The sequence below is a fragment of the Pelophylax lessonae genome, assembly GCF_965119305.1.
Source record: "Pelophylax lessonae genome assembly, chromosome: 2".
In the NCBI taxonomy this organism is placed as follows: domain Eukaryota; kingdom Metazoa; phylum Chordata; class Amphibia; order Anura; family Ranidae; genus Pelophylax; species Pelophylax lessonae.
The window spans coordinates 455,713,656-455,738,968 of NC_138769.1; the positions used below are offsets into that span (position 1 = coordinate 455,713,656).

At 45.2% G+C, this 25,313-nt stretch overlaps 1 protein-coding gene across 2 annotated transcripts in view; it reads right to left on the bottom strand.

The window, feature by feature from the left end:
• ATP10A (ATPase phospholipid transporting 10A (putative)) overlaps window positions 1–25,313 on the bottom strand; it is a 454,793-nt gene that overhangs the window by 84,251 nt on the left and 345,229 nt on the right. For both annotated transcript variants that reach the window (XM_082245265.1, XM_082245266.1), the window contains exons 12-15: window positions 21,572–21,698; window positions 19,536–19,720; window positions 10,533–10,857; window positions 7,029–7,105 (exon numbers count right to left, since the gene is read on the bottom strand). In XM_082245265.1, coding sequence (XP_082101391.1) covers window positions 7,029–7,105; window positions 10,533–10,857; window positions 19,536–19,720; window positions 21,572–21,698 — 714 coding nt within the window. The remainder of the gene's footprint in view (window positions 1–7,028; window positions 7,106–10,532; window positions 10,858–19,535; window positions 19,721–21,571; window positions 21,699–25,313) is intronic.

Here is a 25,313-nt window from a genome sequence, read left to right on the forward strand (position 1 = left end):
GAAAATCTGACTGCTTTCTAATGACACCCAGCAGAGCGGGAGAGCCCCCCCCCTTCACAGCCCGCACACACAGGCAGCAAGTTCACACAGGAACTGACAGGGAGCACAGCAGCCACACAGACATGCAGGGTCACACAGTCCCAGACTGACACCCAAATAGACAGGTCCCCACATAGAGTCACACTTACCAGTCCGGATGGCGTGGGGAGCCTGCTCCAGCGACCAAACCGCTGCACTGAGGACAGGGAGTGTCGCAAGCATGACGCAACGGAACCGCAGTACGAAACCCCAATGGCGTCCAGTGAGGTAGCCACCTCACCGATAGCATCCCTACAGCGAACAGGGATGGGTCGTTCAATGTGCCAGGGCAAAACCTAAGCTGAACGCTCGATGGCAGGCTGGGAAGCCCCTGGCCCTGAGCCCTGGGAACCAGGGTGGCCAGACTGAGACCCAGCACCGCACGATCATCTTCATCAGAAGAACTAACGAACGCTGAAAATAAAACAGCTAAGTAAAAGAGAGAAAAAACTTCAAATAAAATCAAAAAGAGAAAAGAAGCTGAGACTGAGAGCCCCAGCACAGGAACAGCCTGCATACTCCTGAGCTAGGCATAAGAAACTGAGTTGGAAATGCAGGGAGGTATGGACTGAGGGGACCACCCCCTGGGGGTGGGATATGCTAAAAGCTTTGATATTAATATATTCTGTTGCCTAGCTACTCCTACGGAGCAAAGGTCAATAACCCCATTAGTGACGAATATGAAGAGGCGGCGACTGTCTGAGGACGTAAGAGAAATTGGGCATTTGTTTTTATAAAGTGTATGTTTTATGTGATCCTGAAAAATAAATTGAAAGGCTTATTATAATAGGGGAGTTAAATTGAATATAATTATTGGGACATTTTTTTCCTTAATGCCTTTAAACAAGTTGGTGGTATACAAAAAAAACAAACATCTTTACTCCTCTATGTTGCAGCATCGGTTTGATGCTACAGCTGTCCCACGTTGGCTCGGAGTTCGAGAGATGAAGGATCACATGACCGCTGACCACTAAATTCTTGATTATTGGTCAGCTCAAAGTGAACATCAGCCACTGCAGGTCACCACTCTCCCCCATGAGCATCAGGCTGGAGATATGGTGGGAACAGCTGGATCCAGTTGTCAATCAGGTAGCTGGGTGGAGCCCACAATATGGCCAGGATCCTTCCAGAGACTGCAGCGGCTCTGCCACATCAGTGGAGCACTGAATCGCTAAAGGATGTTTTGTGGGTCAAAAGGAGAGTTAATCTCTGGTAACTCTTTCCAGTGGTCCTTCAAGACAGCCTCCGAGATATGGAGCTCCTCCCCCAAGGCAGGAAACACTTTTCAAGATTAAAAAGGTGGTTCTCAAGGTTCACACTTCAGAATGAGAACCAAAGGATGGACCTGAAATCTATACTAAAAAATAAAATGAAAAACAAAAAACTGCAGGGCAGAACTTGGCTGTCCTGGAAGACTACCGGAAATAGAGTTACTAGTAAGTTTAACTCCAGTTTTCCCCAGTTGTCTTCCAGGACAAGCTCTGAGATGACATTGAAAAACTTACCATCTAGGGTGGGACCACTGCTTGGAGGAATATATGCCAAAAAGTCTGATCCTGTCTTTTAAAAAGGTCCAATAGGTAGTGGCGAATTAATGTTGAAAAACTTGACTACATGGCCACCTTACATGTTTACTCTGGGATGGCACTAGCTCTTTCCGCCTAAGTGGCGGCTAAGGCTCTAGTAGAGTGTGCATTCAAACAGGCAGGAGAATCTGTATTCCTACTTCTCTAAAGTTCCGAAATGGCCTGTCTGATTCATTTTGCAACAGTCGATTTAGAGGCTCATTAACCTCTATGTCTACCCACAAGGAGAATGAATAGAGCCTGTGAAGAATGAAAGTGTTTCGCTGCATCAAGGTAAGACAGTAAACATCTTCAAGATGCTGACCTCCAAGTCATTAGAGAGATTTGAACAGAAGGTAAGTAGAATAATGCCTTGTGTTCTATGAAACGTCACTAAATCTTTGGCAAAAAACCTGGATCTATCCTTAAGATAATGAAATCTTCCTGAACTGTCAAAAAGGAAATCCTCAATAGACAGGGCTTGAAACTCACTTATTCTGCAGTCAGAAGTATTGGCAATTAAGAATTTCCTCTGGTAACTGTTGGAATACTATCTGATAAAATCTGGAAATTATGACTTCTGCCGACCACACACAGTTCTCTCCAATTCAAGGATTTTGTCTTTTCTTCCTCTGACCAAGGGCAATCTCCTGTCCAAAATGAGCATCCCAACCTCAAGAGCTGGCATCCACAGTCACTCTCTTGTAAAGGGGCCATCTCCAAAGCAGACCTGTTGACAGCTGTGTTTTGTTTTTTCACGACCACCAAGTGGGTTTCACTCTGGTCAGTAATAGACCAACCTGTCCAGAGAATCCTGATCCCCTTTCCAAATGTGCAAATGAAAATTTTGTATATAAACAGTGCCAAAAAATTACAAAATTACACTACTAGATTCTAAACTAATAGTCTTTGTGACGGTGAATTCATGATCTGACCTATTGGTCTATAGTGATATACAGTGGAAGCCCCCTATTAGATATAGAAACACTGGGATGAAAAGATGTGGCAGATGTGAACACTGTACCTATATGGTAGAAGGAAATCGGATGGTCTGGCCCAATGGAAGGACTCTCCAGTTCAATCGTCTGACATGTGAAACCACGGTGTGGTTTAGGTCATCCTTTGCACCAGTGGGTCCTTGAAGGTGCGGTTCACGCATGCTCCAAAACCGGTTACCGACCCCCAGCGTCATCACGTTCGTGCGGCCCTCCAGTGAGGTATGCGCTTCACCGCTGCCTTGATCACACCGAGTACCCTGATTGGTTCTCCCCTTTCCCGTCTGCTGGCCAGCCTGGGACGGAAACACAGCGGACCCATGATGCCGAGCTATGATAGACGCTTACACCTCTGTGTAATTTCTTAATTATAATACATGTGTCAATAAAATTATTTACATGCTCCACTGACTGGCACCATTCTCTCTTTTCAGCATATGCAACAAATAATTTCCATGACTTTTCCAAAACTTTTAGGTTAAGTTCATTTTCTAACACTTTTCCAGGCCTGGAAAGTGCCATTTTAAAATCCCATGACTTTTCCAGGTTTTTCATGACCATACGAACCCTGGAAATCCCCCTGGATGGACCGTGTCCACAGCGGCATCAGGCTCAGAATCAGATGAGAAAGCCTGAGCAGGGGAAGGTGGGGGGACGCTTCCTCCTGGGCCTTTGCCCACATGCCTCATCCACCCAGGACACTAAGGACTGCAGTCAGTGCAACCATGGGAAGCTGGGGTTTCCGAGGGACCTGCCACCTCCATGAGGGGGGTCAGTGGGGAGATATGACCCTGAGGTTCACTAAGGAAAGGAAGACCTTGCAGTACAAAAACGTTTTTTTTTTGGCACCACTAAAAGGATCCCCTCAAGGCTCTTGGTACCTATTAGCAGAGAGAGAGAGAGATAACAGGGACCTCAAAGACTCACCCTACCGACCGGAGGAGCGCCGAGAATTCTAAACCAGCACCATCATGGATGCTATCCCTGTTCATATGTCCCAGGCACAGGAAGGGGAAGCAGGAGGAAGAGGAGGACCTTTGGCATCCCCACGAGGCTTCAGTTGTCTCTAGCTTCTGCCAGACTAAGGGAAAATGGCCTCCGTGATATCAGCCGGCTACACAAACATGGCCACCAACCAGAGACAAGCCAGTTTAAGGAAAAATAGCCCCCATCAGCTACAAACACTGAAGCATGCTGCCAGGATTTTTCCTGTACCCCTGCAAGGAGACCCCCCCGGAAGGTAGGACACACATTTAGGGGAGACACTGCACCGGTCTCGGCAATGGGACTCCCCTGCACTATACCTACACTGCAAACAGCAGAGCATGCACCTAGGGGTCTCCTACACTGGGATCCCTCCAGACTACCAGGGCGGGACACACACTATCCCAGGACCCTTACAGAGTGGGGATAATGGGGGAGACCCCAGGGGTCTCTGCTGCATTTTCTGCCCTGGGACCCCCACCAGAATCTAGGTCCAGACAGGAGGGGATGGGAGTTGAGGAAGCCCAGCTCAGTGAGGGATTTAAGGATGGGAGGAGGGAACCTGCAGGCAGGTCCGACAGTCCCTGAAGGTTACCCGCGTCCACCCCAAAGAAAACCACCAAAAGTGGAGAGGGGGTACTGTACTTACCCTTCCATGGTGCGGGTAACGCTGCAGACAGAACTCCTCGCCACTGAAGTAGGGGAGCTGTTGGCCAAGCGACCGCTGCAACTCAGACCTAAGCCCGGTTGTATGATTCCCTGCGAGACGTTTAACTCACGGGCCAGCCTCTGTCCGTGAGGCTATGTCTCGGCCTACCTCAGAGCATTCGCTGGCTGGGTTGGGGTGGACCACTGGATCTAGATTATCCAGCTGATCGCCCAGCCCGGCAGTTGATTGTAGGTCTCCTGAGAGAAAATAAAAGATGTAGGAAGGAGATAATTTCCTAGGACCAGAGATCCCAGTTGGGAGCCTGAGCCTTACTCCTGACTAGACAAATTAAAACTGAATACCTAGAGCAGAGAGGGGGGTTATATACCAGCTAAGAATGGCCCATGGGCGTAGCCAGGTGTTTTTGGTTCTGCCTAGTCCTACCTGGAGGAGGCAATATCACCCACCTCCCACTGCCGGTACCTCCACGGATGACGGCAAGTCCACTCTGAGTGGTGGATTGGAGGGTTTGTCCCATTTATTTGAGACCCATTTTTACCATTTTTTCTTTTTTATCATATATATATATATATATATATATATATATATATATATATATATATATATATTAGGGATGCACCGAATATTCGGCGGCCGAACATTATTCGGCCGAAAATAGAGAAAATAGCACTTTCGGCTTTCGGCCGAATAAGTCAAAAGGCCGAATAATTTTGAGCCGAACAATGTCAGCTTCCGCCCTGACCGCTCACCTTCCTCATTGCGGCTCGCGGCTCCCTTCTCACACGCCGCCGGTGTCCTGTCCGGCCGCGAGTAGGGGGTGTAACATCACGTGCGCGTCCCGCCCCCTGCTCCTGACTGCGGCTCCTTCACACTAGGTCCACGCCCCGCCCCCCTGTTCGCGGCTTTTGGCTTCTGGCTGCAGTTCAGGTATGTGATGTGGAGCTGAGCACATTTGGGGGAGAATACGGTAGCTGGCAGCTGCACAAGCATTAGTGTGCAGACTGCCATATGTTGTTGCCACTTGCCATGCTCATTACATTAGAGTGCCCTATAAAGTGCCCCTTAAAAAAAAAAAAAAGAAAAAAAATGTGCCCAACAGAGTGCTCCCTTGACATAAAATGTGGCCATCAGCGTGCCCCTTATTTTATGCTAAGGGACATGCTGATGAGCATATTTTATGTTAAGGGGCACGCTAATGGGCATATTTTATGTTAAGAGCAACGCTGATTTAAATGTTTTGTTTTGCCCATCAGCGTGCCCCCTAAAAATTGGCAAAATAAATGGAAAAAATGCGAAACACCGCGTTCGGTATTCGGCCTTCGGCCAAGCATTTCATTATTATTCGGCTTCGGCCAAGAATTTCATTTCGGTGCATCCCTAATATATATATATATATACATACATATATATACATACACATACATACATACATATACATTTAGGTTTATTAGTATATTTTTTTCCCAATTTTTCTGTTTTTCATTTCTAGCCATTTAATTTATATTAATTTAATCCTCCCCCATTTACCATCATTTTCACTGTTTCGTCCGGGACAGGACTATAAATGTTCTTGTGGAGTGGCGGGCCAGCCTGATGGAGGTTGATCCTCGGAAACGATGTTGCGGCCCGCCCTCTCCACTGTTTGCCTTTGTCCCTCGCCGGCATCCGTGGATGAACCGGAAGTGACCTCATCACCGACTTCCGACATCGCGTAGCTGATGCCTAGAGGAGGTGCGGATAGACACTGCACCCTGTGCCTCCACGCTCTCCGTTCTGGTCTTCAGCAGCACATTCAGTGCTGGTATCCGGGATCCCGCGTCACCCTCCAGTCCACCAACGTTTGGGGATTTATGTCTTTGACATTGCCTGCTATCAACTGTTCTTGGCCTGCTTTTATGTAAGTGCTCAGCGATAAATACGGTTTTGAATACTCCTTGTTTCTCTCTGTACAAGTTTGGAGGGATCCCTTACCTCGTATAGGTCGCCCACCTCATCTGTCCTGTGGATATCATCTTCCATTATTTTCATCAAAGACTTTGCATCTCACCTTGCCCTGGATGATTTTTTATCTTGGCAACATGTTCACATACAAGTTCAGGATTTGAGACTATTTTACATGTTTTTTCCATTTGCCATTTATATATTTGCACTATCACCTTTATGGTACCATTTAATTTATTACATGCCGCATTGAGCGCCAAACCACCGACCTAGGCCGGTGTAGTTGTGTTTGCATTCAAGTTATGTTGATATGATGTGGCTGTGATATTTTTATACCAATTAAATAATCATATTTACTTTTTTTTTTTGTAAATCAAGAAAGCTATTATAGCACTAAAAAGCTCCCAAATTGGAAGCAGAAAAAATATCTTCCATTCAGTAATGCAGACTATAAACCTACACAAAACCTTAAAAAAAGAGAAGTAGAGCCAAGGCTTTCTTGGCCCTACTTCTGTAACAGGAGCGCGCTTTGTTCTGCACTCCTGTGACCCGTATTCAGCCATCAGTGGGCTAAGCCTCTCAGCACACCGCTGCAAGCCTGAGCTCGCTGCACCCGCTCCCTCTACGGCTAGGTGGTCCAGTGAGCGCTGGAGGGGTAGAACACAGATTGATGACTGACAGTCACAGCTCTGCGCTCAGAGCGTACCTGAGAACCGAGCGATCAGCAGTTTATTTTTTTGTTTCTCATACTTCTCTTAACATTTATTAAAAAGGTAACCAAAAAGTACAACGTACCTGCATTCCTTCCTGCCCAGAAATTCCAACACCAACATCTGCCACCTGAATCATGCTAACATCATTGGTCCCATCTCCTGTAAAATCACATAATACACGATACATTATATCAAACTAAAAGAGCAGTATTAAACCCAAAACCAAATATGTAATATATTGCAGCTTACCAGTCATTAGATGTGGTGGCTGCATTAAGCTGGCTACAGATGGATCTAAATCTGGCCGATTCAGCAGGAACTGAACAAATTTTGATCCGTCTATGGGCAGGCTGGTTCTACTGAAAGTCCATCGACTTGAGTACAACCAGCATGTTTTTTTTTTTTTCAGCCCGATCACTGTATTTTGCTGGTTGTTTATATCCGCTGATTTTTAGGGAAGCCGGAATATGCTGGCTCTTTAGCAATCAGATATTCACTTGTTAAGGACCAATTAATATTTGTCACACACGTTGTTTACAAGTCAAAATCATTTTTTTTTGCTAGAAAATTACTTAGAACCCCCAAACACAAATTGCGCGCACTCGTGGAATGGCTACAAAATACGGTACTTAAAAATCTCCATAGGCCGCGCTTTAAAATTTTTTATTGGTTACCAGTTTAGAGTTACAGAGGAGGTCTTTAGCTAGAATTATTGCTCTTACTCTGACAAACCCGGACACATCTCACATGTGTGATTTGAACACCGTTTACATTTGCAGGAGTGACTTACGTATTTCACGTAGGTTTCTTAGGTGTGCGAGCTCATGGGGACAGGGACACTTTAAATAATTTTTTTCCAATTTATTTTTAACACTACAGGCGGTCCCTGGGTTACAAACATCCGACTTACAAACGGAGGGAGACAACAGGAAGTGAGAAGAAATCTAGCCCTAGGAAGGGAAATTTACTCCTGTAGGAGTTATCATGGGAAAAAGGTGTCTCCACTGAAGCTTTATCACTAATCCTTGTGTAGCACCCTCCTAGGTAGGTGCTAGGTAAAAGCAATGTTTGCTCTGCCTGCTTATCAGGAGAGCCTGATTGTTAGTTTTGCCTGTGTCCATGTGTGATTTATCTGGTCTGAGGGAGTGTCCCCACTGTATCCAAATAGGGGAGCCTGTTGGACAGTGGAGGAAACCCGGCCAGTGACAAGGGGCAGTGCTACACTTGTTTCTACAACATCCCAAAATTTTCAAAATCCAGTTGTCATAGGGACAGAAAGTGAGGTGAAATCTTCTAAACAGGGGTACAGACAGCAAAACAAATGGTACAGGGGTGTTAACCCTTCCCTATGCTATCAAAAAACTTAAAAATTATTATTTTGACTGGGGCTACACTTTAACCACTTCCCGTCGCTGCCTTTTTACGTCGGCAGTGTGGCTCTCATAGGCAAAATCACGTAAATAAACGTCATTTGCTTGGGAGGCCACTAGGAGGTGAGTGCGTGCCGCCGATTGTCAGCGGGGAAGCCAGTGCGGGTGTCAGGCGGCTCCGATTGGCGTCTGACACTGGCAATCTCCCCCCCGCTGACAGAGCAGGACAGACAGCTGATGTAAACACAGCCCTCTGTCATTCTCCCTGAAGTTATCACAGAGACCATGCAATCCTGCTATAAAGGATTGCATGTCTATATGATCATTTCAAAAGCCCCAACCCCCCCACAGTTAGAATCACTCCCCTAGGGTCACATTTAACCCCTTGACCACCAATAGCATTAACCCCTTCCCTGCCAATGGCATTATTACAGTAGCAGTGCATATTTTTAGCACCGATTACTGTAGTAATGTCACTGGTACCCCCAAAAATGTCAAAAATGTCAGTTAGGGGTCCAATCAGTCCGCCGCAATGTCGCAGTCCCGCAAAAAAAAAAAAAAAAAATAGATCGCCGGCATTACTAGTAAAAAAACAAAAAAGACATATTTCCCGTAGTTGGTAAACGCAATAACTTTTGCGCAAACCAATCAAAATACGCTTATTGCGATTTTTTTTACCAAAAATATGTAGCAGAAAACAAATTGGTCTAAAATGTAAAAACATATTGATTTTTACATTTTTTTTTTGGGAATGTTAGCAGAAAGTGAAAAATAGTTTTTTTTTTTTTTTCCCAAAATTGTCGCTCTTTTTTTGTTTATAGCGCAAAAAAAAAAAAAAAAAAAAAAAAAAAAAAAAAATCGCACAGGTGATCAAATACCACCAAAAGAAAGCTCTATTTGTGGGAAAAAAAGGACGTAAATTTCCTTTTAGGTACAGCGTCGCACGATCGTGCAATTGTCCGTTAAGTTACGCAGTGCCTTATCGCAAAATAGGGCCTGGTCATTAAGCAGCAACATCTTCCGGTCCAGAAGTGGTTAAAAATGTACCTGTTCTGACTTACAAACAAATTCAACTTAAGAACAAACCTACAGTCCCGATCTTGTTTGTAACCCGGGGACCGCCTCTTTTCCTTAAAAAAAAAAAAAATCGAATCACTTTTATTGCGGTCACAAGGAATGTAAACATCCCTTGTCACAGTAATAGGCAGGGACAGGTACTCTTTATGGAGGGTTCTGGGGTCTAAAAGACTGCAAACCCCTCCAATGCACTTCAAAGTATTCAAAACGCCGTAATCTGCATTTTTGAATACTGTCAGTTTTTTTTTTTTTTTTTTTTAAATCGTGCCGTTAGCAGCTGAGTAGATCGGAAGTGACGTTGCTTCCGGGTTACTTGATCGGAGACCTGGTCGAATCCGAATTTGGCTTCTTTCGGGACTCTAACCAGCTGGAGGACATGTGGGCTGGTTGCTGGTGTCTCCCAGTGGGACGAGAGACCCGGGCAGAATGGCAGAAGGCTCGCTGGGATAACGGCCGAGCGGGTGCTGAGCCACATCGGTTATCACCAGAAAGCCGACCGACGGCTCTAAAAAAACGATACCAGGTTGCTGCCTGCAGCTGCAGGAATCCCCCCGGTACAACCACTTCTTCAAGCCGACATACAGGTACATCTGTTTGTGGGATGTGGTTAAAGACGCTGATGGGTGCCCACTCCTTAACCAGCATCTTTGTGAAATGGGACACCAAAAACGCATCTAAAAAAAACCCTGGGTGAGATTTTTGGTGAGTTTCTTATGGACTTAAATGGAAGGTCCATTTTTTTTAAAAGAACAGTGCAGTGAATGTCACAGGATTTAAAGGGAAATAATTCTGATGCACTTTTGTCATGCTGGAAATGTGCCTTCTAGAGCAGCAAAAGCGCATAGGTGTGAAAGTGCACTTACTTAGGTACACACTGAAGCTCGCATAAACCTATATAGCGTACCGGCGTATTACAAGGATAAAACATTTTTAATTGTTCGAATACTCTCATGCGCTACATGAGGGTTTCCACGAGTGCTGGCATATACCCAAGTACAGCCAATCACACCCATGTGCAAGGATATTTAGTTTGACAATATGTAAATACAAGACTCCACAGTACAGTCGTTACGGCTTGAAAAAATTGCAGACCAAGCAAAATCTGTATGTGTTAAAAAAATAAAGAACAAACAGCTTACCTACTGATAATGTCATAGCTTGGAGTTTGTCCCGAACAAGTTTCACCACCATACTCTTCTGAAGGGGTGTAGAGCGACAGCAGAGCACAGAGCGGCATTGTCGAGCAAGTGAAATAAATGTATCTGCTTGGGTTAGATCTAGCGCAAAGGCTAGTGTTTTGCCATCAATAACCAGACCAAAATTTTGTTTTGTTGGTGAAGACCATTGGTGTTTATTATGACTGAGAGCAAGTTCCACTTTTCCAGCAGCTTGTTTTGTTGAGTCATTAGAAGTCCTGGACTCTACATAGTGCAAACACTGTTTCAGCAAAGCAGCACAGGCTTCCTAAATGGAAAGCAGGGACAAAAACAAATAATGACATTTTAAAAAGAGAAAATACTTTCATGTAGCCTAGTATAAAAGAAAAAAAAAGCAAACAAAAAAACAAACTTTTTTTCCCTGCCACTTACATATAAAATTAAAGAGGTCTGAAGTGCATTGCATTTACATAATTAGCTTGAGTAAAGGTCAAATGTACCCAGCGATTAGCTGGACCATCCATATCTGGCAGACACAACACAAATCCCATCAAACAGGTGACAGAGATCAGGGGTCACAGTAAACAAAGTGCACAGCTTCAGGGGACGATTCAATCCCGATCTTGTTGCTGAGGATTTTATATCTATTTGATGTGCTTTTTATCAAGAAACTCGTTTGTGAGTATTTTTAATCTATTATTTTAATAAACCTGTCTAAGAGATAATGCACTAGGCTGGTGCGCCCTTGTGTTTGTTGTCGTTTATAGTGTTTTGCGGACCACCCTGGTCCAGCGAGGGGCTGCAAGGCTGAAGTATTATCAAGTTGCCGTGTCATCTGTTCTCATCTACAAGCCTACAGTCAGGTTGGATAAGAGGATTGCACCATTTAGAGCGCAGGGAATAGGTGCTGCATTGACAGTACATTTGCTTGTTAGTAAACAAAGTGTGTATTATTGCTACAGTGTCATGTCAACGAACCCCAACATTTTAACTATTGCACAAATTACTAGGACAAGGTTGTCAACAGCAGAAAAGAAAATTAATTGTTGCAAATTGGGTCTCTCCCCCCCCCCCCCCCCAACCATTCTCACTAAATGTAATCAGCAATTTCAATGCATGATTCTTAAGCACACACATTGTACAGTTGCTGGGCAGTCACCTTTTTGAGTTCTTGTATTAGAAAGCGTTGAGAAGGCAAAAAAGAACGTCATCAATTAACACAGTTTTTTTCTTTTTAAATGGTCATGTCTATTCCTTTAATACTCAAATTGTTCAATGGAAGTGTTAACTTTTTCCTTTTAGATGCCCTCTTAAACTCACTGCTGAGGGCCATATTTCTAGCACCCCCTACATATATTATAACAAACTATGACCTTCCATTAAAAAAACAAACAAAAAAAAAAAAAAAAAACCCCATGATTTCTAGGTTACTGTAAAATTCCTTTCAACGGAGTTCATTGACGAACTGCTCTTCTTTATCCATGACAAGACAGGGTTTTATAGCCCCACCTACAGGAGTAGGACACTAGGCAGAAAAAAAAAACTTGGCACTTCCTATGGGCAGTCCTCTCTGGGCATAAAACCCCCCTCTCTGCTATAGGCCTCCAGTCAGTCACAAGCAGTGTCGAAGGAGAATTTCCATAATGGTGCAGGTACTATGTCCGTCAATGATTTTATGATGAACAAAAAAAATCCCATTTTCTCTTACGTTCATTGACGGACACAACTGCTCTTTATCCATGACAAGACAGGGATGTCCCCAAGCAGTGCCACAACGAGGGGTGGGCAAACCAACTAATGGATAAATGACCCAGGGCAACAAGCCAACACATCAACTTTATAGAATTCAGTAAACGTGTGCACAGATGAACAGGTCGCTGTTTGTGAACAGACATCTGTTGTCAGAATGCCCCGAAGGCGCTAACCACCCAGGTGGATTGTGCTACAACATGAAAAGGAGACTCCAGCCCAAAAAATATCTATGCCTGCCCAATCATCTGCCAAATTCAACCAGAATCAGTGGAAGAAGAGACTGCCATGCCTTTCTTCGGACAGCTAATGAGCACACAGAGAATCGGACATCCAAAAAGCATACGTGATCGCACAAACTCTGTCCAAGGAGTGCAAGGCAAACTCCTTAGGTGCGAGGGCTAAGGACACACGACATAGGGAAGGAAGGATAATATTCTCACACAAAAATACAACACCACCTTCGGAAGAAAAGGAGGGACGAAATATGCTTTTTTCTTGCGTGGTAAGAGTGCATACAGGCCATGGCAGTGAAGTGCATTATTTCTTGTGATCTTTAAAACAATTGTACCTGTTAATTCCAGGTTTTTCTGAAGCTCTCCACAAGTGGTCCCTGGCTCTTGGACAACTCTTCTGATAATTCTTTTCACTCCTTTGTCAGAAATCTTGCGAGGAGCACCTGGTTGATGCCAGTTTATGGTGAAATAATGTTCTTTCCGCTTCCGGAATTTGGCACTGACAGTGCTCACTGGAGCACTCGGAAGGTTAGAAATCCTTCTGTAACCAATGCCATCAGTATTGTTTTGAAACAATAAGGTTGCAAATTGGGTCTTGAGGGAGCTCCTTGCTTTTACCCATTAGATTGTTCTTGTGTGACACCTTGGTAACGAGACACCTTTTTAGGGTCATCAGTTGAGATTGAACCAGCTATTAATTTGCACTGACAAGGGGTAGGATTGCTTTTTAATTATCAATTTCAGCTGGTGTCTTGGCTTTCCATGCCCTTTTGCACCTCCCTTTCTTCTTGTGTTGAATAATTTTTTCCTGTGTCATTCCATTTTATTCCACATAACTTAATTTATGAACTTATTTGTTTTGGTTTCTTTGTATGTATGGATTGCATGGGTTGTTACTGTGGTGTGGTGAAAATTTCATATCAATAGCTTTTTTAGAAGTATATTTACCTAGAAAAATGGTGGTAAGTCAATTAATGAACCAAAAAACAAACCTGAACAATCACATTAAAAATGGTAAAAAAAAAAAAAATGTTTGACTTACCGTAAAATCGCTTTCTCTGAAGTTCATTGACAGTTGCAGCTCCATATTCTTCTTTACCACTGGATTATGCTGTCCCCTACAGCAGTGGTCCTCAACTCCGGTCCTCAGGGCCCACTAACAGGCCAGATTTTAAGTATTACCTTGAGGAGATGCAAACTAGAATACTGCAATCACTGAGCAGCAAATTATATCACCTGTGATATATTTCAGTTATTTTGCAAACTTGGCCTGTTAGTGGGCCCTGAGGACCAGGGTTGAGGACCACTGCCCTACAGGAGTAGGACACTAGGCAGGAAAAAAACATTACCACGCCTATGGGACAGTCCCTGCAGGCATACACCCACTCACTCTGCTATAGGATTCAGTTTTGTTGCAAGCAGTGTAAGAAGAAAAAACCCCAGCCCACTCAGAAATAGAGGGGCGGGTGCTGCATCTGTCAATGAACTTCAGAGAAAAGGATTTTACGGTAAGTCAAAAATGCAGTTTTCTCTATCATTCATTGACAGACGCAGCTCCATATTCTTCTTAACCATTGGGACATCCCAAAGCAGCATTTGCATGAGGGGGTGGGAAAAGCAACACAGTGAAAGAACGTAATTCCCCAAAGGCTAGACTTAGCCAACAAGTTAACATGGAGCTCCACCAGGAACAAATGGAGCTCACCTAGAAACACATACACCCTCAAAGAAAACATTTTCTCTTCTAAACAGCAGCTTGCAAAACCTTGCAGCCAAAAGAAGCATCTGAGGATGCCAACACATCTACTTTGTAGAATTTTGTGAACGTATGCACAGACGACCAATTTGCCGCCTTGCAAACTTGCATTACTGACGCCTGATGGCAAAAAGCCCAAGAAGCACTCAGCGCCCTAGTAGAATGCGCCTTCAGAGAGAAAGGTGAAACCTCACCCTTCAGTGAATAAGCCTGTACTACCGTCTGCCTGATCCATCTGGATATGGTCGCAGCAGACGCAGCCAATCCCTTTTGAGGTAGTTCCGTGAGGACAAAAAGTCAGATTTCCTGAAGGATTCAGTAGCCGCCAGGTAAACCCTAATTGCCCGAACCACATCCAAAATATACAAGGCAATTTCCTTGGGATGCTTGGTCTTAGGACCTAGTGAAGGCAGCACAATATCTTCTTTCAAATGGAAATCAGAAACCACCTTAGGAAGAAATTACTGATTAGGACAAAGTTCCTCTTTATCTCTGTGGACCACCAGATAAGATTAACAGCAGGATAGCGCCGCCAATTCAGATACTCTGCGAGCAGAGGTAAAAGCCACCAGAAAGGCAACCTTCTGTGACAGTGTAAACAGAGGAATATCCTCAAATTTTCAAAGGGAGGTTTTTTGAAGAACAGACAGTACCAAGTTAAGGTCCCACGGAGGTAACTGGGACCGTATTGGAGGAGCCACATGACGAACTCCCTGGATTAAAGTGTGAATCAAAGAATGCGTAGCTAAAGGGCAGTGAAAAAACACAGCCAAAGCGGACACCTGGCTTTTAATAGTACCCAAGGCCAACCGCTGCTCAACCCCTCTTTAGAGGAAAGCAACTTTCCTAGCCACGGAAAAGGAGCATGGATGCACCTTAATCGATTCACACCATGAGAGGTACCATTTCCACGTACGATGATAAATCTTCCTGGAGGGTGATCTTCTAGCCTTCAACAGTGTAGGAATCACTGAGTCAGAAAGACCCCCATCCTTTAATAGCTGGCTTTCAATAGCTAGCTTTCAGCAGCCACGCCGTTAAAGCCAGTTACTGTAAAGCAGGATGGAAGATCGGCCCTTGAGACAACAAATCTTCCCTGAGACGAAGTCTCCAAGGAGCATTGGCGACCAACCTTACCAGATTTGCGTACCAGACTGATGAGGCCAGTCTGGGGCCACCAGAATGACTGGAATCCCTTCAACCTCTATTCTCCGCAGAAGCCTCGGCAGAAGTTTCAGCGGAGGAAACGCATAGATCAGCCAAGACTGACCCCAAGGAGCCACCAGTCCGTCTGGCATCGGCCAGAGGATCCCGAGACCTGGCTACAAACCTCTGTACCTTATTGTTGAGCCGAGAAACTAACAGGTCTACATCAGGTATCCCCCACAGCTGTGGCATTGTCTGATTGAATCCGAACTGGACAACCCTGCAGACGATTTGTCCAGTGACTCAAGCAAAGCTTTATCACTCTGAGTTCCAGAATATTGATCGGAAGTCTGGACTCCTTCAGAGTCCAGGTCCCCTGGACACACAGCTTTCTAAGTACCCCCCACCCCCCAGCCGGACAGGCTGGCATCCGTGGATACCATGGTCCAATACAATGGAGGAAAGGACTTGCCCTGACGCAGGGCCAAGGGACGGAGCCACCACAGAGGAGCACTTCTTGTGTTTTGACTCAACCGAACCAGATTGTCCAAAGATTTTAGATCCTTGTTCCACTTGACAAGAATACCCCTTTGCAGAGTTCTCGTGTGGAACTGAACAAAAGGAACCGCCCGAAGGTAGACACCATCAGGCCTAGAGCTCACATGCAAGTCCGCAATGAGGACAGAGTGCTGGATAACAGCAACCGAATCGCCCTCTGCAACTTTGCAGCTTTTCCGGCGGAAGAAACACCCTGTGTCCAGAGACAGTCCCAGATAAACCATTTTGGAGGCTGGGACCAGAGCAGATTTTCTGAAATTGATGGTCAAACCAAACTCTTGCAGAGTCCGTACAGTGATTGACAGATCACCCACCAGAACTGAGTAGGAGTCTGATTTTAAGAGGAGATCGTCCAGGTACCCCAGTACCGCAATCTGCCGCTGTCACAGTAATGGCAATACCGGAGCCAACACGTTGGTGAAGACCCTGGGGGACGGAGGTGAGACCAAAGGGTAACGCCACAAATTGATAATGTTACTCTCCTACAGCGAAGCGGGGAAAACGCTGGTGTCCAGTGTAAATAGGGATGTGCAGATATGCGTCCTCGATATCTATAGAGGCCAAAAAGTGCCCTTGGTGTAGGAACGCCACTACCATGCGAATGGACTCCATTGGAAACCTCTGTACCCGCACGCAGCGATTCAGAGCCTTGAGGTCCAGAATTGGACGCACTTTCCCTTCTTTCCTGGGAACAGGTTTGAATAAAACCCTTGAAATCGTTCCCGAGAGGGAACCGGCACAATCACCCTTTGCGACAGCAGATCTTGTACTGCCTCTCGTGGATCCCTTAACCAATCTGAAGATAGGCGTAGATTGGAAGGGAAGAATCTGTCCGACAGTTGGGACCGGACTTCGATCTTGTAAGCCGATCGGAGAAGCTCGTGGGCCTATTTTACCTGTATCAAGGAGGTCCCTGGTTCCGGACAGAAAACCAAGACACCCCCCCCCCCACCCCAGATACGGGTGAGGGCGTCCCTTCATGCAGACAGAGATTTGTCTGCAAGATCTGGAGGGGCCTGTTCTCAGCTTACCCGACCACACCTTCTTGGAACCCCCAGATGACCTAAATGGCTCAGGTCCTTTCTCCTGCATGCCCAAGGCACGAAGGGGCCGCCTGTGTGCTGAAAAAAAAAAAAAAGTCCTCGTCTATTACACGGTGACTTGCCCTTAACAGACAGAGGAAGAAGAGTACTCTTCCCACCGGTGAGTCTTTTGATCAGTTCATCCAGCAAAGGGGTCCCCCGTAAAGGGGAGATCTGATAGAGCCTTTTTAGAAGCCTGGTCCGCAGACAAGCTTTTTAGCCACACCATGCGTGGTTACCATTATTTCGTTTAGAACAACTCCACTGACTCGCGTCCATTTTGTCACAGTAGGTGGCAAAAAGGGAGTACCCTTTGCCGCTTTAAGGGGATCTGCGGGCCCCTAGGGGACCAGCACCCCCCCATGTTAAAATATTCTGCACCGATACAATCAGAGCTTCCACCAGTGCCCTTGTATGTGCATGTGCAGTAAAAAAGGAATCCTTCTCACCGCAGAGCACCTGAAGTGCATGGACACAGACCCAGTAGAGTCTCTATATGCTAAGCTCACCCTGAGAACATAACAAGCAGGGGAGGTCACCGACCACAGTCCCACAAGTAGACGTCGGCTAAAGTTCCACAAAAAAACCCTATTAGACCAAAGGGTTGCCCACCATAAAGGACATGGCCCTCTATAAAGGATAGAGGGGGCCTGCCGTGACACAGACGGAGTATCCCCACGGCGCCCCCCAGTTCAAGGGGGGCGTAAGGCAGTCCATTTGTCCAACCCCCTGAGGGGGGGCGGAGGGTGGACGCCCATCAGCAGCTCAAAAAGCCTGGTCAGCAGCTCGGACAGCCAGCCTCGAGTAGGCCGCAAAGCCGCGGCCTGAATTTGGGGCCCAAACCAGTCGCGATTCCTCCGTCAGCTTGATCAGCAGCTCGGACAGCCTGGTAAGTCACCCAGATAGCTGGGTGAGTGACTCAGAACAACCAGCTCCGTCGTGGCCTTAATTTTTTGGCCCGATCCAGCAGTGTGAGGCATCCGCCGGTCAGCTTGGCACATCATCTCGGTCAGGTACCCAGACAGCCACGAGTAGGCTGCAAAGTCGCGGACTAAATTTTTGGCCCGACCCAGACACGAGACGCAGACCCGCAGATGAAGAAACATCTGCTTCCCCCCCAAGCCTATAACCACCGCAGGGAGCCCAAAGGACACCCCTGCCCCAGTCACTAACCCCCAGGGGGCCAGTAACTTGCTTAAAGACCCCCATGTGTGATCCGGACAGCCCCTCAGCAACAACCGCATCCACCCCCCCCCCCTACTGGAGCAAGTGGCAAAGCCAGCTCCTACCTAACTCCGGGAGGGGAAGGGGGGGGCATGTGGGTAAGTTGGGGCAAAAAAAGGCCGTGTTAGAGGGGCTGGGGGAAATGGAAGGGAACCCAAGGGCGTGACCATCCCCAGGAGGGGCCCACATCCACCCAGAGAGACCACAGGAGCTATGGGGAGACACTACTCACCATACCAACGACAATCGGGTGGGCGCCACTCCGGACACACTACCTCTCTACTCCAAGGGGTATGTTGCAACTCAAGCCGAACCAAGTTGTGTGTGCGTCCCGGCGAGGTGTTTCATTTGCAGGCCAGCCCCCATCCATTGAGACTCTGTCATGGCGAGGCCTAGCGCTGGGCTATAACCTGCACATGCTCGCTGGCCGGACTGGGAGACCTTAAGGATCTATAATATCCAGTCCGAAACCCAATCCGGCTATTGACTGCAGTTCTCTCAAGAACATAACTAGCTAAAAAATTAAAACTTAACAAAGGTTTCCTTTAAAATAAAAAAATAAGCGAAGACCGAAGTCCCAGCCGGGAACTTGGTCCTACTCCTAATATAGGCAGAAAAACTGAATCCTATAGCAGAGTGAGTGGGTGTATGCCTGCAGGGACTGCCCCAAAGGCGTGGTAAAAAGTTTTCCTGCCTATTGTGCTACTCCTGTAGTGGGCAGCATAACCCAATGGTTAAGAATTATATGGAGTTGCGTCTGTCAATGAACAATAGCGAAAATAAGATTGCACTCCAAGCTTAATGCATTATTCCCACAGAGGCTGGGGCATTTATTATGCCTACTGGCTACAGTCTGACGCGCGCGCCCCCCCCCCCCCCCCAATAGTCTGAAGGACAGTAAACTGACCCTTTGATTAGGTAATAAGGTAAGCACAGGCTATTAATGCTAGGTAAATACAAATCAATGTACATAAAGACATATGTCTTACTTCAAAAGCTAGTTATAAATTGTGGGGGTTGCCATTCCTGTTTAGCTGGTTAGGATTGTGCCAGATAACATGCATTGCTGTTGTGACCCTTACCAGCAGCTACCACAAAATTGCAACTAAAAGAATCAGCAGCACAGGATATCAGTTTCACTTTTGACACTTACATATTACTAACAGGCCAAAATATTTTAACTACTTTTAGCCCTATAATGTTAAACATTTCTTCAGACACAAGTAATTCATACCATAGATTCTGCATTTAATGTGATAATGTCATCATCGTGATCCAGAAGCTTGCAGGAATATCCAATATTTACAGCTGTTTCCTGCTTGTCTCCAGTCAGAACCCAGATTTGCATTCCAGCTTTGCGCAGCTTAGTAATTGTCTCTGGAACACCTTCCTGTAAGCGATCTTCTATACCTGTAGCACCTGAAAATACAGATGGCAAGTGATTAATATACATCAAAAGAACCCTTAGCCCTGCGGTCATGTCAAAAGACATATGTGCAGAAACCCCTACAGAGGTCTGCAATCGCCCCTGAAGTCTCACTGAAAATGTCAGTTTGAAATCGTGCGAGTTCAGCTGAACCTGCAGCTCCCCATTTTCTTCTGATCCAAAAAGGCAAAAAAGTAGATTTCACCTGTCATCTGAGTTGAATCTGAGCTTGCAGCTCACCCAGATACAATGACAATGTACACACAGCTCCAGGCAGAGCAAGAAAATGATTTATTAGATTGTTTTTTGAGAGAGTCACGTTAGGTTTATTCCTTCACACTTTACTTTTTTTCTGTGCTAGGTATTCCATTTACACTTCTTAATATATTTTATTTGTTTTAGAATGGATCTTGTAGTGAAGATATCAGGAGGCTCATCCCACTACAAGCTGCCTGTGGAAAACTGCAGGGGGTGGTTACAAGACTTTGCACAAGGAGAGAGAGAGCAGTAGTGACTGGTCTATTAAAAGGAGAGAGCAGCAGTGACTGGTTTATTACAGGAAACTCCTGAAAAGAGGAAAAGTTACACTAGATTACTGCACAGCTCTGGAACAATACAAACATCAAGATTCAAACCATGTATTAGCAGGCTGATGGTAGCAAAGTTGATCAATCAACTTGGGTGCAACCAGCCTGTCAGATTTTACATGCAGTTATTGCCGCTAGCAATAATCACTGTGTTCCTTGGGCGGTGACTGCTTCCCCCACCACCCTGCCAGGAGAGCACAATGGCTCCACAGGAGGGATTACCCCATCAACACTGACTGTGTTGACAGGAATCGAGCGATTTTTTTTTTTTTTTCCTTTTTTTGCAGGAAAGAAAATCGCTCCATCTATGGCCAGCTTAAGAATACAAATGCCTCTAGTATTTGGACAATATTGGTTTATCTCAGTTCAGCAGGCAGAAAATACATCTTAGGCTGCATTCACACTTGAGCGTAGCGTTTTTTACCGCGATTTTACAGCGATTTTTACAGCGATTTTTACCGCGATTTTTTCAGGCGTTTTTCATTGACATCTATCAAAAACGCTGGTAATCAGCCCAAAAAGAAGCTCATGTACTTTTTTCAGCTACAGGCGTTTTGCAAAACGCTCAGATGTGAACAGGGGCCATTTAAATGAATGGGGTTTTACTTGTTGGGCGTTTTGGAAGCGTTTCTTTTGAGCGTTTTTGGAGCTGAAAACGCCCAGGTGTGAATGGAGCCTTAGACTCTTTCATCTCATATAGCACAAGATACCCCACCTCACAACAAGCCATACTTGACTAAAACAAGGACACACAGAGGCAACAGTGATTTATACTTTCAATTATACACTCACATCAAGGTAATGGCCAGGTCACTTTTGCTAGTGTCATAAATCTGAAACACTGTCAGTGTTTTATCAAGAGTATCTGTGCACATTAAATCGTTTTTCAGGCACCAGATGTTCATAATTAATTAAATATTTTAACTGTTACTTAAGATTAGGAAAACCTCCTTTATGCTTAAAATGTTCACTAGCTAGTAATTACAACACCATAGACTGTACTGACTATGCCATAACAATCTAAGGACAATTACCTTAACAGTGTGGGTTAAAAGTCACAGATATTACAGAAGGAAGCCAAGAAGAAGACAACATACTATGGTTTTAATTAGCAAATGTCGCTTGAGATGACTAATCAAAAAATCTTTTGCTGAAAAGGCTTCTTGAATATTATCAGCTAACTGGAAAAGTATGTAGCCATGGAGCATCGAGCAGCCTCCTCTTATTATTCTGTGAAAGCAAGATTAATAAACTCACCCAGCAAATGTAGATTGGTCTCCAGACGGACCGCAGATTGGAACAGTAGCTCTTCACGGTTTTCTAATGAGGATTCTGCTTGTAAATGAGATTTCAGCCAACAAGTATACTCTTCTTTACTGAGAACCTAGAGCAGAAAGTCTTTTAAGAATGTGTTTTATTTATGGAGCTATAATCTTTAATGTAAACTGTATATTCAGAACATACATTGTTGAAAAAGTACATGGATATTTACATTCTGTGATGTTCAAGTAAAATATTTGTATTCAGACATTAAGAATAACGTTTGTCCCTGTAAAATGTTTAAAAGGCCCAGGCAAGTCACCACATTACTTACAAGAGTAGCAAATAAATGAGAAGCTGCCAACATCATGCCTCATTTTTACCATAACTGACTGCAAGTAATAATGGCAGACTGTTTTGCATTTTTTTCATCCCATTGATTGGATATCAAAGTGTAAATGTGTAAATGCACAGTGTGTACAAAAGACAAATCAGAAAGATGCAGTCTCCCAAATACAAGAAATTTTAAATGCTTGGCACTTAGCCCTATCACTGCCACCGATGTAGGGAATACAGCAGCACAGAACTGCTTCCGCCTAGCCAGGTCAGAATGCCTTGTGTCTCCTAATTAGCTATGATCAGCAGTTGATAAGCCCCCAGCTCTTCAGACAAAGATCCTCCCCACTGGGCACTGGCATAACCTAACCACCCCATGTCCTCCGATTCCCCCGCTTCTCTCCCCACCTGTAGCAGGGGAGACTGCAGGAGAAGTAGCAAATGCACTGAGAGGAGGATCCAGGGACAGGTGGGTGCAGGCAAACAGCTTTGTTCTTTCTCTCCCGTTGTCTCCATTGTGCACACCGATTCCTCTGCTGCTCTTTCTCTGATTATAGCAGCAAGGACAGCGAGATGTGCAGGGCAGAAAAGTACCGGCGGATCTGGAAGTTACGTGTGGGCTTGCCGGAAAAACTGTCATATATACTGATCCTTTGTGAGTTTGAATGAAGACCGAGGTGATCAATGTTCATCACCCAGTACTTATTTCACAAATAAGGAGAAAGTAAACATATATGACCTTTCAGGTTTACTACCTCTTTTGTGAATGAACAGGAAGCACTCTGTACGGAGCACTTCCTATTCAAGTGTTACTGAGCGCAGCTGCGATAGAAAAAGTTTAAAGGACTCAAACTTTTTTCTATTTCAGACCACTGAAATTTCACTAAAGACCCTCACCTAATAATAAATATATATATATATATATATATATATATATATATATATATATATATATATATATATATATATATATATATATATATATATATATATATATATATATATATATATATATATATATATATATTTTTTTTTAAATAATGAAAAAAAGAAACCATTCCATATTCACAACAGTGTGATGCCAAAGCACACACTCCAGTGCTTATTCTTTTTCTTTACAATTTTCAAATTCCATTAATGTATTGCCCTGTGCATGTTGCAACTTCTTGCCACACATGCAATGCACTGCATTGGCATAAAATATATGCTTGGATCATTTTTATCAAGGCACACAGCACTGCAGACTGAAGTTTCAACACATAGGTGTGAAGCCAGCCGTTTCTGTATTTAATAAAATCAGCAGCTACAAAAAGTGTAAAAAAAAAAAAACTCACCTGTCCCAAGATCTAGAGATGCGGCCGCCCAAAACCTAGGTTCTCTCCCTTGCATCACCAGTTTGTACATCAGGCTGTGACAGCTTGCAGCTTTACACCTGGGTGCACACTGCGCATGTGTGATTCGCGCTGCACGTCCAAATAGCCAGGCCTAGGCAGACCGAGTGGAAGTGGGAGCAGGTACCTGTCAAAACTAGGTACCCCCCCCCCCCCAAAAAAAATTACATGCCAAATGTGGCAGGTCAGGGGGTCAGAAGTCCTTAAAGCGGAAGTTCCACTTTTGGGTGGAACTCGGCTTTAAGTTGCTTACTTACAAGATTGTTTATCTTCGATTTTCACCGTTTCACAAAAAATAATAACTTAAAGTGATATTAAAGGCTGTTTTCACCGAGTCTACCCGGAAGTCCACAGAGCAGGTCTCCAGAGCCCTCCTGGACTGTCAGACTTTACTTGAACTGAGCAGACATCCAGTCTCCGGAGCACAACGCCACACACGATAACGAGTACCTTCATGTGAGTCACTACTATTATCGTGTCATTAAATCGTTTACAACACTCAAGAGGCGCTTTCCTCTCTTCTATATTCAACACAGCAGCCATGATTCTCCTCTTCTTAGGTCCTCTGCTGGCGCTACTGGCCCCTCCCCCGAGTGGGGGCACTCATGAGTGCTTGCTTCTGAGCCGCCTCTGTGTGCCCTCCTCAATGGCTATGATTGACAGCAGTGGGAGCCCTTGGCTGTGTCTCAACTAATAAGAGGGAGAGAACCAGGAGATCCGCTGCTCCCGTGCACAGCGCTGGATCGAGATAGGGCTTAGGTAAGTATTAGGAGGGGCTGGGAGGGATGCTGCACAGAGGGTTTTTAGCTTCATGCAAAGAATGAATTAAGGTAAAAAACCTTTAGGGCTCTTTCACACGGGCGGTCCGATCAGATCCGCCTTTCAGTTTTTTAGGCGGATCTTATCGGATCCTCCATGCAGCTCTATGGGGCAGCGGGTGTCAGCGGAGACACCTCCGCTGACACCCGCTGCCATCCGCATCCGATCCTGTGCTGAAATCTGGATGGATGGAAACCCTATTTTTCCATCCGTTCAGTAATCGGAGCGGAGTGGATCTGATGAGAGCGGACAAGCGGTCCGCTCTCATCCGATCCCCCATAGAGGGCAGCGGGTGCTGAGACACCTCCCTCTCCGCTCTGCGAGCGGAGACGGAGCTGTCATCCGCCCGGCTCAGCGGGGATCGCGGATCGATCCCCGCTGAGCAACACGGATCCGCCTATGGAGGCGGACCGTGTGAAAGAGCCCTTAGACTTTACAACCACTTTAAAATTGATAAATATTTGTAGTTTATAAACTCAATACAGTTTCAACTTTATATTTAATAGAAAATAACTGGATTTTTGACTTACCGTAAAATCCTTTTCTCAAGTTCATTGATGGACGCAGTTCCTGATGCATATCAGCAGGGTTACACTGCCCCATACAGTAGTAGGACACTAGACAGAACAAAAAGTTTTGGCTACGCCTATGGGCAGTCCCAGAGGGTATACCCTCTCTCTTCCTACATAGGATGTCAGTTTTGTTTCAAAGTAGTGCCAGAGAAGCAATACCAACCCAACTCAAAAGAGGGGTGGGTACTGCATCCGTCAATGAATTTAAGAGAAAAGGATTTTATGGTATGTCAAAAAAAAAAAAACGTTTTTCTCTATCGTTCATTGACGGACGCAGTTCCTAATGCATTTCAGTAGGGACGTCCCAAAGCAGTACCAAAATGAGGGGAGGGAACAACAGAAAAAAAACAAGTCCCAAAGGCTAAACACGGCCAACCAGGCAACATAGGACTCAACAACAAGATGAGGCCGGCCTGAAACAAACAGTAAACACCCTCAAGGAAGGCCAAAAGCCCCCTAAACAGCAGCCTGCAAAACTTTGCTGCCAAAAGAGGCATCCGCCGATGCCAGTGAATCCACCTTATAAACATTTTGTAAAGGTGTGAACAGACGACCAGGTAGCCGCCTGGCAAACCTGAAGCACAGCCTGATGGCGAAAATACCCAGGAAGCACTAAGCGCC